Source organism: Triturus cristatus, chromosome 3_1 (genome assembly GCF_964204655.1).
Source record: "Triturus cristatus chromosome 3_1, aTriCri1.1, whole genome shotgun sequence".
NCBI lineage: Eukaryota > Metazoa > Chordata > Amphibia > Caudata > Salamandridae > Triturus > Triturus cristatus.
In genome coordinates this window covers 13,200,613-13,219,747 of record NC_140583.1, presented here as the reverse complement: position 1 = coordinate 13,219,747, position 19,135 = coordinate 13,200,613, and the positions used below count along the sequence as shown (strand labels likewise).

General features: G+C 46.7%; 1 protein-coding gene across 2 annotated transcripts in view; it reads left to right on the top strand.

Moving 5' to 3' along the window:
- SLC39A13 (solute carrier family 39 member 13) overlaps positions 1–18,670 on the top strand; it is a 211,673-nt gene extending 193,003 nt beyond the window's left edge. For both annotated transcript variants that reach the window (XM_085646548.1, XM_085646549.1), the window contains one exon: positions 13,339–18,670. In XM_085646548.1, coding sequence (XP_085502674.1) covers positions 13,339–13,414 — 76 coding nt within the window. In that variant the 3' untranslated portion in view covers positions 13,415–18,670. The remainder of the gene's footprint in view (positions 1–13,338) is intronic.
- The last annotated feature ends 465 nt before the right edge of the window (positions 18,671–19,135 follow it).

The window sequence follows — 19,135 nt, the reverse complement described above, 5'->3', positions numbered from 1 at the left end:
ATTTCTCTCTTTCCACCCTGTGGATGAGGTTTGGGGGCTAGAACCACTGGGCTGGCCTAGAGGCTCTCAGAAGGTTCAATAACCCTAACTCCAGCATCTTGCTGACTTCAGCTCTGATGGTTTCCTTAACTTGATCACACTGTCGATAGATTTTGGTTTTGACAGGTGCACTGTCACCAGTGTCCACATCATGGGTACACCAGTTTGTCTGACCAGGGGTCGAGAAAAGAGCTTAGCATACTGTTGCAAGACTTGCTTGCAGTCAGCCTGCTGTTGGGCAGAGAGGGTGTCTGAGAAGACAGCTCCATCCACTGACCCATCTTTTGGGCTGCATCACTCTCTGCTTCCTGTTCATCATCAATCACCATCAGCATGGTAATGTCAGTCCTGTCATGTTAGAGCTTTAGGCGGTTCACATGGATAACCCTTTGGGTGTCCTGCTTGTGCCCAGGTCAACCAAGTAGGTGACCTCACTGTTTTTTTTTCAAGGATAAGGTAAGGGCCACTCCATCTGTCCTGCAGTGCCCATGGTGCAACTGGCTCCAAAATCCACACCTTTTGCCCAGGTTCAAATTAAACCAGTGTAGCTTTTTGGTCATACCAGTGCTTCTGGAGCTCCTGGCTGGCCTCAAGATCTTTGGATGCCGTTTCCATATACTCAGCCATTCTGGACCTCAGGCCAAGCACATAGTCCACTATGTCCTGTTTGGATTCTTGGAAAGACTTCTCCCAACCCTCTTTTACAAGACAAAGTGGTCCCCTCACAGGATGGCCAAACAGAAGTTCAAAGGGGAGAAACCCTACTCCCTTCTGTGGCACTTCTCTGTAAGCGAAAAATAGGCATTGCAGGAGGACATCCCATCTCCTTTTGAGTTTTTCAGGGAGCCCCATAATCATGCCTTTCAATGTCCTGTTGAAACTCTCAAAACAAAAATAGAGAGAAAGGGATTCTCGCAATGGAAGACCATTGGAGGGGGTACTCCTAGTCCCCTTATAAATACAATACCAAACACAGCAAGGAAGTACTCCCAATCAACAGATAACTGTCTTTGGGGTATTGGAACGTAGAGCATAGGAAAGAGATTATCTTTCTTAAGAAGACCCCTCACTCACCAACCTGGTTGGTGACATGCTTCATCATTGGGGTCCCACCTGGACAGCCGAGTGCCATCCAGGTGTGCTGCGACACCTGACTACAGTGGAGCTGGTTTTTGTGTGAAGGTGAATAGAAAATTTAGGTTAAAAATTGGCCAAATTTAACCCAATCCAAATAATTATTCTAGGGCAATTTGGACAATGTTAAAAAATGATATAGATGCCGTGATAGGTTAGATTGAATCTATAGTATCCATCAGTTGTTATTACCGTGTTTTCGTCAAGACCTGTGAACGTGACCCGGGGGGGGTGGGGGGGGGGGGGACGGGGGGGGTGTACACTCGCTAAGGTGTACCCTGCCCTCGGTCACTTTTAGAACCTAACCATCTACTCACGGTTAGGACTCCCTTCCTTCAAATCGTCGAAAGGGTAAAATCTGTGAAAATAAACACATAAACACAGAACAGACATATAATGCATGTAAAAATCTTTCATTGTAGGATCAATGCTCATTGTGGTTGCCAAATGAAGTAGTGAGCGTGAGACGATCATTCAACACTCAGTGGACCTCCTTGTTAGTGGGGAAGTAGACTCACACGATCTTACGCATCTAACTTTGGCGATCAGGAGCCACACATATAAAATACATACCCACTCCTCATAATCAATTCAGTGGGCGTCTGTATACTCTGTCAAGAGTAAAAGTGTACCAGTGCACCAGTGTAACCATAAGGCGTAAGATCGTGTGAGTCTACTTCCCCACTAACAAGGAGGTATTATATGTCTGTTCTGTGTTTGTGTTTATTTTCACAGATTTTTCCCTTTCGACGATTTGAAGGAATCCCGGTAATAACAACGGATGGTTGAAACATGTAGACCTTTTTGCACTTTTTATTCACTTGAAGATACTATAGGTCAATCTAACCTATCACGGTATCTATATCATTTTTTAACAGGTTGGTGAGTGAGGGTTCTTCTTAAGAAAGATAATCTCTTTCCTCTGCTCTACGTTCCAATACCCCAAAGACATTTTTCTGTCGATTGGGAGTACTCCTTTGCTGTGTTTGGTATTGTTGAAACTCAAGAAGGCTTTGGTTTGTGGGTGATAGGGTGTAGAAAACTTGTACTGCAGTCCACACTCTTTCCACATGTGTTTTAGGTAAGCAGACATGAAGTTGGAACCTCTGTCTGAAACCACCTTCTTAGGAAACCCTACTCTGGTGAAGACACCAATGAGGGCCTTGGCTACTGCAGGAGCTGTAGTAGTCCTAAAGGGAATTGCCTCAGGATACCCAGTGGCATGATCCACTACCACTAGAATGAATGTGTTCCCTGATGCTGTGGGAAGTTCAAGTGGACCCACTATGTCCACACCTACCCTTTCAAAGGGAACCCCCACCACAGGCAGTGGTATCGGGGGCCTTTAGAGGGCCACCTGTCTTGCCACTGGCCTTACAGGTGACACGGGAGCTGACAAACTCATTTACTTTTTGGTGCGTCTGGGGCCAGTAAAAGTGGCTAACTAGCCTTTCCAAAGTCTTGGTTTGGCCCAGATGTCCATCTAGGGCAATGTCATGAGCTAAAGTTAGGAGAAACTCCCTGTACTTCTGAGGCACTACCACTCTCCTAGTATCTCCAGGGTTGGGGTCTCTGACCTCAGTGTACAGTAGTCCCTCATCCTAATAAGCTTGCTGGGTCCCTTTTCCTGGGCAGCTGCTAGCTGCCTCAGGCTTTCAAGAGTTGGACAGTCCTGTTGTCCAAGGCACAGCTTTTCTCTAGAGGGTACCCCTGGCCTAAGAGTTCAACCTGGTAAGGGTCAAGCTCCATGGGCTCAGTTCCCTCTGGGGTGTCCAAGTCCTCTCCCTAAGGAGAGGGGTCCTGATTCATTTGCTGTACAGAAGCTGGTTCCCCAGTCTTCTTATCTTTTCTCTTGGAAGGTTGGGCCATACTTTCAGGCTCCAACACCTCTTTTTCACCCTGTCTTTTGCTCTGTGCTCTTGTTTTTACACACACCATCTCAGGGATGACCAGCATTTCTGCGTGGGTTTTCAGTTCAACCTCATGCTGAGGTTTCCAGGTCATTGCCAAGCAGACAGGCAGCTGGTAGCTTTGGAGAGAACACTACCTGTTTCAGTGGTCTCTCTTCAGTGGTCTCTCCAAAGGATCGACTGCCTTGCCTACACTTACTCGTAAGGTCAGCCACAGCCAGGTCATTGACGGCTGGCACCACTAAACTTTTAAACTGCACCGTTGCACCATATTTTTAGAGAAAAGATTTTAAACTGCACCGTATGTTGTTTAATTTGAAATGTTTCTTTTAAACAGTTAAAATCTGCACCTTTGCTATTATCACTTGCTGCTCGAACAGTTTAAGAAGCGCCACATATCCTGTCACAAATCTGCCAAAGATTATTGAAAACAAACAAAGTTGTAACTATTGGACACAGCTTAGGGCAAAGCGCACTCACCAAAGGGGCAGGGAAACAGGAAACTGACATGCAGCTCCCAGCGCGAAAAACCGGAAGCCACCAGGGGTAGCGCTGAGGGAGGAGCCACGTCACTATATAAAAACGGGGCCGCAGCATGGCCGCGCAGCGGGCACACCGCTGGCGCGCCTAAGGCAAGCCCATCTGCGCCCGTCCACGCCCTACCTGGCCCAGGGACCAGAACCCCTGGTCCAGTCACTCCAACAACATCCCTACCTCATAAATACTCCAGAGATAGGCTATTTGAGCCGGCAATAAAGGATATAACCATGCGCCATAATAAACTATCTCCAAATGTGATGGAGGGACCTCTCAATTGCCCTAAATGCAAATGGGAAAGTGGCGTTGTTCAGCCCACTATTAATAAACAGTAACCCACCACACACCTGATAACCAAGCCTTGAATTGTTTCTATTTCAATTCCCGATCACTCCCAAAACACAGCATTGAAGTATGGGCAACTTTAAATGAGCTAAACCCAGATTTGGCATTCATCGCAGAAACATGGCTTGATGACAACAACACTCCTGACATTGTCACTGCCCGACCACCCAATTACAAACTGTTAAAACAGAATAGAGAGGGCAGGAAAGGCGGAGGTACAGCTATCTTATATAAAAGACAAATCTCCTGCATCACCACCTCCATCCCTCAAATAGGTACGATTGAAACCCTAGATTTCTCAATATTTGAAAGAGAACACTTATCACTGGGAGGGGCAGTTATCCATAACCCCTCCGGTTTCTATCCTGCGCTAAGCACAAACCTACTTGCCCAACTTCTCGCCCTTAGCCTAAACCAGAATAATTTTCTAATTATTGGAGATTTCAACCTCCATTATGAAAATATTTCAAACCCCGGGGTCAAACATCTGAATGACGACATGGCAATACTACAACTTACCCAGTTAATCTCTGAACCTACCCACATAGCCAGACACACTCTGGACCTCTGTTCACTAACATAAGAGACACTAACATTCTTGAGATTAAACCATTGCCCTGGACAGATCACGCCTTGATCTTCTTCTCAATCAACCTCCCAAGCAAGCACTCAAAAAATGAACCAACATACCAAACATCTAAAAGAGCCTGGAATTCAGTCACTCTGGAGTCTTTCTCCAATCAGTTTACTCACTATGAATACACCATACAGCACCATAAATCCGTCAACACGTCGGTACTGCACCTACAACAAGAAATAGAAAAATCACTAAATCATTGCGCCCCCAAATGTGCTAGCAACACAGCAAATAAAACCCTTTCGGAAAAATGGTATACACCACGCTTAAAGTCACAAAAAAGGAAATGCAGATCTCTGGAACACAAATGGAGGCTTTCCAAAAACAGCGATAATAGACTAAACTACCTAGCGAATCTCAGAAATTACCATGCGGCACTGAAAAAAGCAAAAACTAACTATTTCACAAAAAGAATCGAAGACCATTGCAGTTCCACTGAAGAGCTATATAAGGTCGTTCGCAAACTTTGCAATCCCACCAACTTAACACAAACCATGGACCCACGTTAGAGAACTGTGAAATGATCAACAACTTTTTTATCGATAAAGTGTCTAAAATTTACACGTCCTTCGACATTGCATCTGAACATAGCGGTATAGATTGGGAAAATCTAGCACCCAGCCCCCTGGCCCAAACCCAACTAGATACTTTGACCCCTTTCACGGAAGAAGAGGTAGCCATAGCAATGTCGGAGGTCAAAGCAGGATCACCGCTGGACCCCTGCCCACACAACATATTTTCAAAAATAGGATCGATCCCCTGCCCTTATATCACCAGAATTTTTAACGAAAGCATAGAAACAGCCTGTTTCCCAGACAAATGGAAGAAAACAGTGGTTCTCCCATTATTAAAAAAAGCAGGCCTTAAAAATCATGACCCAGCGAACTACCGCCCCATATCCCAGTTGCCTTACCTTTCCAAGGTCTTGGAACGCTTAGTAAACTAATGGCTTGCTTGACCCCTCACAGATGGGTTTCAGGACTAACAACAGCACTGAGGCCACCTTGTTAGCCATATCCGACAACATCAGATCACTTGTCGATGAGGGAAAAGCCGTAGCTCTGATCCTGTTAGACCTCAGTGCGGCTTTCGACACCATCTCCCACTCTCATCTACTTCAAATTCTGCAGAAAAAGGGATCGGTCATTAAGCCCTAACTTGGTTTGCATCATTCTTAAAAGACCGAATACAAACACTTCAAATGGGATCTTGCTCTTCCAATCCAAAAGACGTTTAGTGTGGGGTTCCCCAGGAAGCCACCCTCAGCCCCACCCTCTCTAATGCTTACGTCTCCTCTCTGGCAGACCTCAGCAGGAAATGGGGATTCGAAATCTGGTCATATGCTGACGACATGCAATTGGTGATTCCCCTTACAAATCGACTGAAAAACACAGATACTAAGAATAATCTCATAAACTGTTTATCAGAACTTGTAGGTTGGATGTCCAAACACTGCCTAAAATCAAACGCTGATAAATCAGAGGTCTTGCTCTTTGGGGCAGCCCGTACAATCTGGGATGATAGCTGGTGGCCCCAGGCCTTGGGCACCGCGCCTGTACCGAAGCAGTATGCAAGAAATCTTGGCATCATCTTTGACGATGCCCTATCCATGCAAAAACAAGTCCGTACGTTTTGCGGAAAAGGTTTCGCCACCATAAAACTTTTAAGACGACTTTTCCCATGGATTCCTCTAAAATACAAAAGACTAGTGACTCGAGCACTGTTCTTGAGCAGGCTGGACTTACTAAATGCTCTATATGTGGGCATGGCTGATCACTTGTTCACCCGTCTTCAGATGATCCAAACGCCGCTGCTGAGCTAATTTGCAATAAAAAGAAATTCAGCTCAGCTACAAACTGCCTAAAAGAACTCCATTGGCCGCCAGTGAGGCAGAGAGCCAGCTTCAAGATCTCATGGTTTGCGCATAAAACAGGCCCCAAAATCCTACAAGGCAGGCTAAAATTCCACGCTCCTTCACGGAACCTAAGATCCCACTACCACGCCTTCGCCGTAGTCAAACGCACATACAGGGTCAGAATGGGTGACAGACCCTTTTCCAAAGTAGCAGCGACCCTATGGAACAGCCTTCCACTTGACTTACGCCTCACAGAGGACCATGGACTCTTTAGAAAGAAACTGAAAACCACTCTTTTCCCCAGATACTGAAGTTTACCATAAAACAGATTAAGAGTAAGCAATTTAGCACAGGCATTCTTTCCTAGTGCCGTGATGTCCCTCGGGATGATTGATGCGCTTTAAAAGTACCATAAAATACAAAATACAAATACAGACCAGTACCCCCCGCCCCCCACCCAACCCCAGTTTAATGTCACCATGGCCATGGCATGGTTAGTGGTGACACTGTCAGCATTGGTGACTGGGTAGGTTTTCCCAATTAAGTATTGCTCAGGGGAAACCAGTGTGTGTCTCACCATAGTGACACTGGCACCTGTATCCCTCAGAGCTTCTATCCTGGTTCCATTACTCCAAGGGTATTATAAGTACTTCTTTAAGTTGGGTGGCCACACAACTACAGTGGCAAACTCAACTTCCGTCTCTGAAACTAGAACTGCTTCAGTGTGCAACCCGATTTGCTCTTGGGACACTGTTGATCCCATCTGGAGACTTGCTGCCCCAGGAGTAGCCGTAGTAGGACTAGGGGCCTTCTTGTTTAGGCAAGTAGCATCTCCAGTTATGTGTCCCAACTTCTTACAGTTGTTACACCAGGCCTTTAAAGGATCCAGGTTCTTCCCCATATACTTGTTAGCAGGTTGGGAAGAATTTTGGGACCCAACCCCCTGGGCAGGTTTTTGGGGCCCATTAGAAGACTCAGGCTTTTTATCTTGGGGATTCTCACCACCGTTCCTCATGGGAGGTTTTGTAACCCTTTTCCTTTGGTCACCCCCAGTGGTTGTTTTTGTCACCCATGTCTTGACCCAGTGGTCTGTCTTCTTTCCCAATTCTTGGGGAGAATTTAGACCTAGATCTGCCAAATGCTGATGTAACTTTTCATTTGTGCAATTTCTTAAAACATGTTCTTTCATAAACAGATTGTAAAGTCCATTGGAATCATGCACATTGTGTCCAGTTAACCAACCATCTAGTGTTTTAACTGAGTAGTCTATAAAGTCAATCTGGGATTGGTTTTGTGTTTTGTGAGCCCCCATGAATCTCATTCTATATTCCTCAGTTGTGAGTCCAAATCCCTCAATTAGAGTCTTCCTCATGAGGTCATAGGATCCTGCATCAGCCCCTGTAAGAGTCAGGAGTCTGTCTCTGCAGTTACCAGAGAACAGTTCCAAAAGGAGTGCCCCCCAGTGTGACTTCTTCACTTTTCTAATTTCACAAGTCCTTTCAAAGGCTGTGAACCGTTTTGTGATATCATCACTCTCTTCATATTTAGGGACAATCCCTTTGGGGATTTTAGGATCATAAGATTGCTCTTTATCCTTATTAAGTAAATTGCTGCCACAATTGATGGGTGCTAGGCCCATCTCTGCTCGCTCTCTCGCCTGCAACCTGGTCTCTAGATTCAGTCTTTTGGTCAGCCTCACTAAAAGGCTGTCCTCCTCATTGAGGCTGTCCTCAATGTCCTCAGTGGAACCTGATCCACCTGTGTGAGATCTAGGTACTGAGAGGTTGATTCTTGGAGTCAAGGGTACTTGGACCCTTTTCTCCCTAGGAAGTGGAGGGGTTGATGTACCTGGTCATCCCCTTCCCCTCCTTCCTCATCTGATTGGTCTTCACCATGTTCAGATGGGTGGTCCTTAGCATACCCAGCCAACAGCTCCTGGAGCATTTGTTTGATGGGATGGGGACCCATGGTTATGTTTTTAATTTTCCATAGGAACCTTACCTCCTTGAAAGACAAGTGAAGGTACGGGGTGAGGTCAAGCTCCTCGACCCTGTCGTCTGTCATTGTGGTTATTTTCACTAACAGCTGGGTCCTTATTTTGAGACATTGTTAAAAAAAAAAAAAAAATCTAACCTTTCTAACCCTAGCTAAAGTGACTTTTTATTTTCTGAAATTCTAATGGGACTTGAGCAAGGCCCTAATAAGACTTTTAGTAATTTTGCAAAAATGCCAATTTGAAAAAATCAGAATTCTAAAGACAATTCAAGAGTTCTGTTGTGTGATCAGGTGGTAACCAAGTAGTCCAACAAATGCAAAGTTGTATCCCACCGCTGATCCACCAATGTGAGAAACCGGCTCTACATATTCAATACCAAAGTGAGGTATAGTGTGCACAGAGTCCAGTGGAAACCCAAAGGTAGGCAGAGGTAAAGTAGATAGCACCTCACTCTCTATTTGTGGCAGTGTGGTCGAGCAGTGAGGCTATATCAGCGGACAGTGTTACGCATTTGTTGTACAAACTCAGTCAGCAAATGAATTCACACGCTCAAAGACTGAACTTCAGACCAATTGTTTTTGTATAAAAATATTCTTTTAGTTATTTTATTTTCTAGAACCAAGCAAGCCTGGCACAGGTAAGCAATAAATATTTTACAGTAGTAAATGCTGATTGTACAGTAGCTCAATTGCAATTGTAAATATAATATGGTTTGGCTTACAGTATTTTTTCAGAGAAATGCAATCACTTGTAGATACAGTACATAGACTTGAATTAGATTTTCAGTAAAGTAGCAGGTAAGTTACTTTTGGATTACTTTTGCTGTATGCCTGGATGCAGCACTGGGACATTTCCTGTAAACAGGTGAGTAAAGCGTTTTTTGTTAAATCGTACAATTTTAAAGAATTTCTTTCAGTTTCAACCTAAAGAAATTCTTTAAAATTGTACGATTTAACAAAAACGCTTTTACTTTTTTCGTTTGGAGTAACCACTGCTCCCAGAGTGTTCACAAAATGTATTAGCAGTAGTAGCAGCGCATCCCAGAAGACAACAGGTTCATGTCTTCTCATACCTAGACGACTGACTCATCAAAGCCAGTACACACCAAAGGTGTTTACACCACACTCCGACTACCATAGACGTACGCCAACAATTGGGTTTAACAGTCAAGGCGCAGAAGTCGCATCTTCAGCCTTCACTAATGCAGTCCTGTCTGAGAGCGTCTCTGAACACCTGCACAGCGCTAGGCTCTCCCAATGCAGCCAGAATTCGAAATATTCAAACTCTGCTACTGCAGTTTCAGGTCAATCAATACTTAGCAGCCAGGACTTTTATGCAAGTGTTGGGAATGATGGCATCATTCATCGCGACGGTGCCTCATGCAAGGTTACTCATGCATCCTCTACGGGAGTTCTTAGCACGTCAGTGCAATCAGTCTCAGGGTTAATTAACAGATCTAGTGTTGGTGGACCCAGCGCTCTCTGCTGTGGTGAACACACAAAACTAATCAAAAGGGTGGCCCTTCATCTACCCTGTTCCACAGATCGCGCTAAAAGCAGGCGCCTCTTTCTCGGGTTGGGGTGCCCATCTTAATCATTACACAATTCAGGGACTATGGGACACGCAAAAAAAAATTCACATAAACTATCTAGAGCTTCTAGCTGTGTATCTAGCACTGAAAGCTGTTCAGTCTCACCTCATAGGGAAAGTTGTCCTAGTCCGCACGGACAATATGACAACGATGTACCATGTACAAAAACAGGGATGGGGGGGCATTCTCTGCAACTGATATGCCTCTGTCAGACCATTAGGTGTTGAGCAGTTCATCACAGAGTTCATCTTCTGGCAGAGCACCTCCCAGAAGTGGACAATCAGATTGCCGACCTCCTCAGCAAACGGCGGCAACAAATACATGAGTTGGAACTTCATCCACGAGTTTTCCTTCTGTACTTTCAAGAATGGGGCTTCCCACAAATAGATCTGTTTGCCAAAGTGGACAACTCAAAATGTCCAAACTTCGCCTCCAAGTTCCCACACCCTCTATCCAAAGGCAATGGCCTATGGATGAACTGGTCAGGAATATTTGCCTACGCTTTTCCGCCTCTCCCTCTCCTTCCATTTCTTGTTCAGCAGCACAGGCAGACATCACTCACACTGATTCCCTGTGGCTCCCACTTGGGCCCGTCAACCGTGGTTCACCACACTGTTGGAGCCATCAGTGGTTCCACATCAAAAGCTACATCTCAATTCCAGCCTTCTCACTCAGAACCATGGAGAGGTCAGACACCCAAACCCCAAGGAGCTCAATCTAGCGATTTAGCTCCTGAAGTCAGTTTGGCTATCTCAACTTTCCATCAGACTGTATGACTATCAAGGAAGCAAGAAAGCCTACTAACAGAGCATGTTATGCAGCAAAAATTGAAAAGATTTGTTATATATTGTACCAAAAACAGTATTGATCCACTAGATGCCTCCATTCAAAATATAATGCGTTGCCGTCTGCATTTACAGCGTGCTGGTCTAGCCTACACTTCTATTCAATTGCAACTTGCGGCAGTCGCCGCATATCTGCAAAACAGGCAACATCCATCTTTGTTCAAAGTTCCAGTAATTGAAGCCTTTATGGAGGGCCTGAAAAGAGTAATAGCACCCAGGGTACCTCCTGCACCAGTTTGGAATCTCAACATTGTGCTTACACGGCTCTTGGGTCCACCTTTTGAGCCATTACACGACTGTCTGCTACAGTTTCTTTCATGGAAAGTTGCCTTCCTCATTGCGATCACTTCATTGAGGAGAGTTGGTGAGCTACAAGCATTAACCTTAAAAGAACCCTTCTTTTAGATTCATAAAGACAGAGTAGTTCTTCGCACCAACCCAAAATTCCTTCCCAAGGTAGTTTCTCTTTTCAACCAATCAGTTGAGTTACCCGTGTTCTTTCCTTAACCTTATTCCGTAGCAGAAATGTCAGAGGAGGGTTGTTGTATTATATTGTAAGAACAAAGAATTTTCGTTGAAAAGAAACATTTTTGTTCCATTTGCTCCACCTAACAAAGGGAATCCGATCTCTAAAGGAATCCGATCGCTAAATCTAGTATTGCAAGATGGATTGTTAAATGCATTCAAACCTGGTATGCTAAAGCTAAAAGAACTTTATCAATACCTCCCAGAGCACATTCCGCTCGTAAAATAGGAGCGTCTATGGCCTTTTTAGGTAATATCCCTACAGCTAACATTTGTAAGGCACATGGTCCACGCCACACACATTTACTAAACACTATTGTGTGGATGTGTTGGCACGTCAACAAGCCAATGTAGGGCAAGCAGTGCTAAAGAGACTTTTTCAAACCACTGCAGCATCTACTGGTTAGCCACCGCTTTGGGAGAAAACTGCATACAGTCTGTGCAAAGCATGTGATCTACAGCGCACATGCCTCGAACAGATGATGCTAATTAGCCAGTTGGCATCTGTTCTTGGCATGTAGAGCTGTCGATTCACATGTGCCCTCCCACCTCCACGGGCACCTGTAGTTGTTGCAGTTTTCATTATTTACATTACATATGCATGGACATCTCTGTACTACATTCACTTACTCTATTCTCACCCTCTTGCGGGAAAACAATCTAACAATGGAGTCTATGCCCATGCGCACTATCACCGTGAGGAGGAGTCACCTTACCTCATGACTAGGAAAGACTTCTTCAAAGAAAAACAACTTGCAAACATCCGGACCCAATACTAGATGGCAGGAGTATGCAAAGCATGTGAATCTACAGCGTTACTGATAAGTAGCATTATTCTTCTGTAATGATGATAGGCCCTAGATGCAGCAGTTTTGTAAGGTCTGTTAATGAGGGTAAGTTGTTTGCCATAATTACTTTGTTATGGTAGCTGCTGGCAAATTCAACCTAGAGAGGTTGTCGCTCCAGTTTAACTCTTTATTAATCAAGACTCTCAAAGAATCGTTATTAGTTATTGCACAATTGCAGAAATAATTTAACATTGCTGAAAAATCTCTTAAAGTTAACGATATCAGCAATAGTTCCGATCCTATTTTGTAATGCGGAATTGATTGATGAAGATTCAATAAGAATCGGAGTTCTTTTATATACATTTTAACCAGGTCATTTATAAACTTTTCTGAGAGAGCTATTGCTTCATTTAGTAAAGCAGTGACTCATTTAGGGTCAATTAACTTTAAAGATTGACAATTCACACGTCCTCCATAAGCTTTCTAAGATCTTTTAACGGATTGCAATTTGGCAAAGGCCTTAATTTTCATATTTGAGAGATGATCTGATGTTCGTACAGTTTATAGCAGTAGGCCTGCAAAGCTGCAAAAGGTACAGATTTCCAGGCATATTTCGAGCAAACATTTGTGAAGTGCACATTTGCAGGAGCAAATCTAAAATATTTACAGATCCGCTTGTTCAAACATTTTTTTTTCAACCAAGGGGAGAATCTTACCTCTTTGAGGAGCTCCTTTCCCTACTCGCACATTTTAAGAGAAAGTGGGGGGGGTCTCTTCCTATCCCTGAAAAGGTTTTACTGCTGCCCTTGTCAAAAGTAAATTATTAACCTATTCCAGGGTGGGGAGGGCTTGGAGAGGTGTTTGTGAATATCCTTAAACGTTTATGCTGGTTAATGTGTATAAACCTGTAGGGTGTTCCAGCCCTGAACCCACTATCCTCCACCTTTTCCAGCCGTTGAGTGGATTCACTCATGTGAAAAGGCATGTGGTTGGGTCACAAGACAGAGTGTATCTCATCTTGTAGTGACAGGAGGTTGGGTTGTGTGCTACACCGGGTCATAGAGTGGGAGGTATCTGGCAGGTAGGGTCACCTAGCAGGAAGCTGGTTCCTAACTCTTGTGTTTGCTTCTCCTCAGGTACTCACTGCTGCAGGTCTGTCTGCTCTGCTGCGGGGTGCTGGTGATGGTGCTGCTGTCTCTCAGCGTAGGATGACCTCCGTGGGACCTGTCTGCTGCTTGTGGACTTTAAGTGGCTACCTGACTGTTAAATAGCAATAAGAAACACTAATTTAAAACCTAAAGTATAATATATATAGAGAGAGCGTGCGAGCGAGGGTGTGCTTTATACTCGACTGATGAACCCCCTCTGGAATATGCCATCTTACACGAGCTGCATGGATCACTGGGATACGACTACCCCTACCCCGGCGGTACCTTCATCTGTGCCAGAACTGAGGCTTTCTTGTGCCACTGCGGAACCAGGAATTGTAACAGTTGTGCACTTTCAGCAGGCCAAAAGACAGCTTTACAAGCCACTTGGAGCCAGGAACTGACGTGGAGGGCAGCAATGCATGTGCGGCAACAGAGAGACATGCGTTGGGACTACAAAACCAGGAACTGTGCCAGCGCAGCACTTTAACCGTGCCAGAGAGAAGCTTTCACGGAACCAGGAGCTAGTAGTGAACAGCAGCACCTTGCCGTGAAAGACCATCACTAGAGCAGAAAGCCACCCCTGGGCCACTGTTAGCCATCTGCTAGCCTAGACAATGAGTTTCGGCTCAGTATTTAAATGTACACTACAGTGGGACTCCTCCGGCCTGTTCTGGCAGACATGCCTCTGGACGTCTGTACTGACAGTTGTGCAGCACTGTAGGGTGCTCAGTCAGGCCTTGCTCTAGGGCCATTGGTTCTCTCCTTATGCCACAGAGACAGAGTGCCGAACGGCCTGCCTTATTATAATGCACACTCTCTGGCCATGTGTGCCATGCATACTTGCGGTTCAGCTTTATGCCAAGCTCTGGTCATGATACTCACACACGAACTCCGGCCACGGCAAGTGCTAACTAGTATCCAGCATTCTATCACGTACGTCCTGGCTGTGTACCACGCATACGTATGTACAGCTCTGTACCAAACTGCAACCATGCACAGTGTCCACTTGTGTGCATTCCTGTAGCGCGCACATACACTCCAGCTATGCACAATCCAACTGGTATGCAGCGTTATATCACATATACTCTGCCCGTCTACAACACATGCTCACATAAAGCTTTATAACACGTACCAATCATGCACAGTGCCTACTAGTGTGCAGCATTTACCACATATACACTACAGCCATGCACTGTGCCAACTGCTATGCAGTTTATTATAATGCGCAGTGTTGTGTAGCTTTCTACCATGCACACTCTGGGCGTGCACCCTTTCCATTCATTTGTAACCTTGAGGACAAGTACTCAGGTGCAGCCCGTGCAGGTAGGAGCAGTGGGGCTGGGTTGGGCGGGGGGATTCGACAGACTACCACGAGCGAAAATTGAATAAATAATAAATGTTCCCTCGTCGTCGTCTGTCGAAATCCCCCCCACCTGGTCTCTCTGCTCTTACCTGCTTGGGCAGCTGCTGCAAATACTGCAGTCCTGCACTGTGCCCACTGGCATACTGCACTATCCTGTGCACTACAGCATGCGTGCCCACAGGTGGGCAGCACTACCATGCACACTCAAGCCATGCAAATAGTGTGTTGCACTACACCAGCCACATACTAGGCTTGCACACTGCCCACTTCTGTGCATGAGTATACAACACACACACACCCACCCACACGCACTCTCTCCAGCCATGGACTCAGTACGGTTGTGCATCACTGGTTTATGCATACTTCAGCCATGCTACTGATGGGACCTTATACCACTCACTCAGACCTTGTACAGGGTCCATTGGTTTGTACACAGTACCCTGTAGTCCATGCCCCAGTCTTATGCTGGTAGCACCGCCTGTTTTATACCCTCAGGTGTTTGTCAGAAGACCCGAGCATGTGTTGTGAGCTTGGTTACAAGTGTAGGGAGCAGAGAATCTGTGCTGCTCTCTGGGTATGAGTGTACATGACCAGAGGGCGAATGCTGTGTATAGAGATATGAACATGAGACCATTCAGCCAAAGAAGAATGTTTATATTTCTGGGCTAGAGCGGGAGAGCGCAATTGCCTAGACCATTGACTTGCCTGACTAAAGGCTAGCGCACCTCCCAGGAACTGTTCTTGGCGGACAGTAGGAGGTCTGCACCAAGAGGACAGCTGCAGGGTTGTTTGGCCGTTTGCTGTTCTCATACTACAAGCTCCTTACTCTCCTCCTCGCCCCCCATCCAATTGTAATTTCCCACCACATGCTGGCCTTTCACCCAAAGGGCTCAGAGAACCCACCCCAGATTGGTCTTGCACTCAAGGTCTGACACCCCTGTCACATGCAGGCCTTTCACCCGAAGGGCTGAGAACTCCTCACCCCAGACTGGTCGAATACCCAGGGACTGGGGTCATACGCAGGTGCTGCTCCAGTCAAGGCTCCAGTTACGACGGGTTGAGCTGTCATGATGGTGTTTATCCAGCTCTCTGTATAATGCACAGCCGGGCATGAACCATCAGGGTCCTACTCTTCCAATACAGGCCACAGTCGCTACTGTCCTTTAGAGTTGGATTATCCCAGTGTCTTCTGGCCTGTAGAGTCCTCTTCACTCAGTAACGAGCGGTTCTCCCTCTGGTGTACGTGGTGAGGGTCCAGCTCTATCGCTGTGATGGGCAGCCAGTCGTGCACCATCGGGGTCCTGCTCTTCCAGTACAGGCCACGGTCAGTACTGTACTGCAGGGTCACACTATCCCAATATGTTCTGGCCTGTGGAGTCCTCTTATCTCAGTAACAAGTGGTTCTCGCTTGGGTGTGCATGGTGAGGGTCTTGTTCTGCCTGTACAATGCACAGTTTGCCGTGCATGGTGAGATCGAGTGTAAAGTACTGTGTTCCATGCAGTCATACAGTCCTTTTTGTCATGTTCTGTGGAGAGCTTGTTCCCACTGTATTGAGGTGCACGTTCTGTTATGCAGTACTGCAGCCTGCCCGTACAGTACTCCGCACAAGCTTTCCGGGCTCATGGGTTCTGTTCTCACAGTACTGCGAGGCACAGCATCTTGTTTCATTGTGTGAGGTCGCATTGCTTGTGTGTGGGACACCCAGGGCAAGCCATGAATTGTTTCATATGTTGGTCACAGGCACACTTGTCAGCCGTGTATTTTTCTCCATGGTTTGGATACACAAGCTGTGCTGTCAGAGCCTGCTCTCCTTGTGTTGGATTCAATGTCAGTGACGCACTGTCAGATCCTGCACCGTGCGTGATTGGCAGATGGGGCCTGTCACACGTTGTCAGATCCTACACCGTGCGTGATTGGCAGACAGGGCCTGTCACACGTTGTCAGATCCTGCACTCCCTGCATTCGACCCACAGGACGAGGCATGCGTTCTTAGATCCTGCACTCCCTGCATTCGACCCACAGGACGAGGCATGCGTTCTTAGATCCTGCACTCCCTGCATTCGACCCACAGGACGAGGCATGCATTCTTAGATCCTGCACTCCCTGCGCTTGACCCACAGGACAAGGCGTGCGTTCTTAGATCCTGCACTCCCTGCGTTCGACCCACAGGACGAGGCATGCATTCTTAGATCCTGCACATACAGGACAAGTGTTGCATTGTCAGATCCTGCACTCCCTGCATTGGACCCACAGGACGAAGCATGCATTCTTAGATACTGCACTCCCTGTGTTGGACCCACAGGATGAGGCATGCCTTCTTAGATACTGCACTCCCTGTGTTGGACCCACAGGACAAGTCAAACATTGTCAGATCCTGCACTCCCTGTGTTGGACCCACAGGACGAGGTATGCATTCTCAGCTCCTGCACATACAGGACAAGTGTTGCATTGTCAGATCCTGCACTCCCTGCATTAGACCCACAGGACGAGGCATTCTTAGATACTGCACTCCCTGTGTTGGACCCACAGGACGAGTCAAACATTGTCAGATCCTGCACTCCCTGTGTTGGACCCACAGGACGAGGTATGCATTCTCAGATCCTGCACATACAGGACAAGTGTTGCATTGTCAGATCCTGCACTTCCTGTGTTGGACCCAATCTGACGAGTCATATGTTTTCAGATCTGTTTTTCCCGTGTTGGACTCACAGGACGAGTCCTGCATTGCCAGATCCTGCACTCCTAGTCCCATATGACGAGTTATGCTTTGTCAGATCCTGGCTCCCAGTCTTGGTCCCACAGGAAGAGTCATGCCTTTTGCTCCCTAATCCTGTTCTCCCAGTGTTGGACATACAGGGCAAGTGTTGCATTGCCAGATTTTACACTACTTTTATTAGACACACTGGGCCAGTATTGCATTACCCGTCCTGCACGCCCTGCATTGGACACACAGTGTCAGTCATGTGTTGTTAGCTCCTGCGTGCCCTGTGTTGGACACTCCGCGTCAGTCCTGCGTTGTTAGCTCCTGCATTCCCTGCATTGGCCACACAGCGTCAGTCATGCGTTGTTAGCTCCTGCACTCCCTGTGTTGGACCCACAGTCTCAGTCATGCATTGTCGGATCCTGCACTTCCTGCGTTGGCCACTTAGCATCAGTCATGCGTTGTTAGCTCCTGCACTGCCTTTGTTGAAACACACAAAACTAGTGTTGCATTGCCAGATCCCACACTACTTTTATTAGACACACAGGGCCAGTGTTGCATTACCCATCTTGCATTCCCTGCATTGGCCACACAGCATCAGTCATGCATTGTTAGCGCCTGCACTCCCTGCATTGGCCACACAGCCTCAGTCATGCGTTGTTAGCTCCTGCATTCCCTGTGTTGGACACACAAGACTAGTGTTGCATTGCCAGATCCCACACTGCTTTTGTTGTTGTCCCCCATCATATAGTACCAGGGTGCAGTTCCGTATTGGCTGGGGTGACGCACAGGCCAGGTACAGGGATCCCACCCATGGGTCCGTCCCTGGTGTGGGGGACTCTGTTTTGCCCATCATATGGTACCAGGGTGCAGTTCCGGATGGGCGGGGTGAAGTCAGTGTCACAGGTAGGTAACGCACAGGCCAGTTACAGGGATCCCACGCCTGCGTCTGTCGCTGGTGTGGGAGACTGCTGTGCCCCATCATATGGTACCAGGGTCCAGTGCCGAATAGGCAGGGTGAGGTCAATGCCACAGGTGGGTAACGCACAGGCGAGGTACAGGTATCAAACCCCTACTTCAGTCCCTGGTGTGGTGGACTAATCTCCCTCATAGGATGCTTTCTGATGTAAAGATGGAGAGATGTTTTATTTTGAGATACATTTTTGTACGAGTGTTACTTGGAGATGTTTATTGTTCATGTTCTGCCTTTTGCACGGAGTCTCTAAAGACCCAATAAAATGTTTCTTATAAATTGCTTGTGATCTCTTTCTTTCAGACTCGGGCTGTGGCCCCACCCCTTGCATTGAGGTGAGTGGCTGCAGTGATTAGTCTGGGACAGCAGAGGCAGTGTGTGGGAAGATGGCGGACATCATGTGTCCTTTGCAGCTGTTTGGCATCCTTGGATTGAACAAACCTCCACTCCAGGGGCCTGCAGAAGGCCTCAGTGACCAGCTGCAGGTCCCCCCAGTGAGAGCAGGCAAAGAGTCTCTTTATGTGGGGCTGACGGAGGACAGAGCTCATCCGATCCTTAATTACAAAGAAGAGAGGTGCTTCTACCTGCTTTAAACTCCTGAACAAACCGGGGGAGAGGGAGGGGGGGCGTTGACTTTTGGAGGCCTGGTTTGTTCCCAGACCATGTCTTTTATGTTTATAAATTCGAGGTGGGGGAGCCGAGCAGAGAGTCTGGCTCTAAAAGCCCATGCATGAGCCGAGCCTT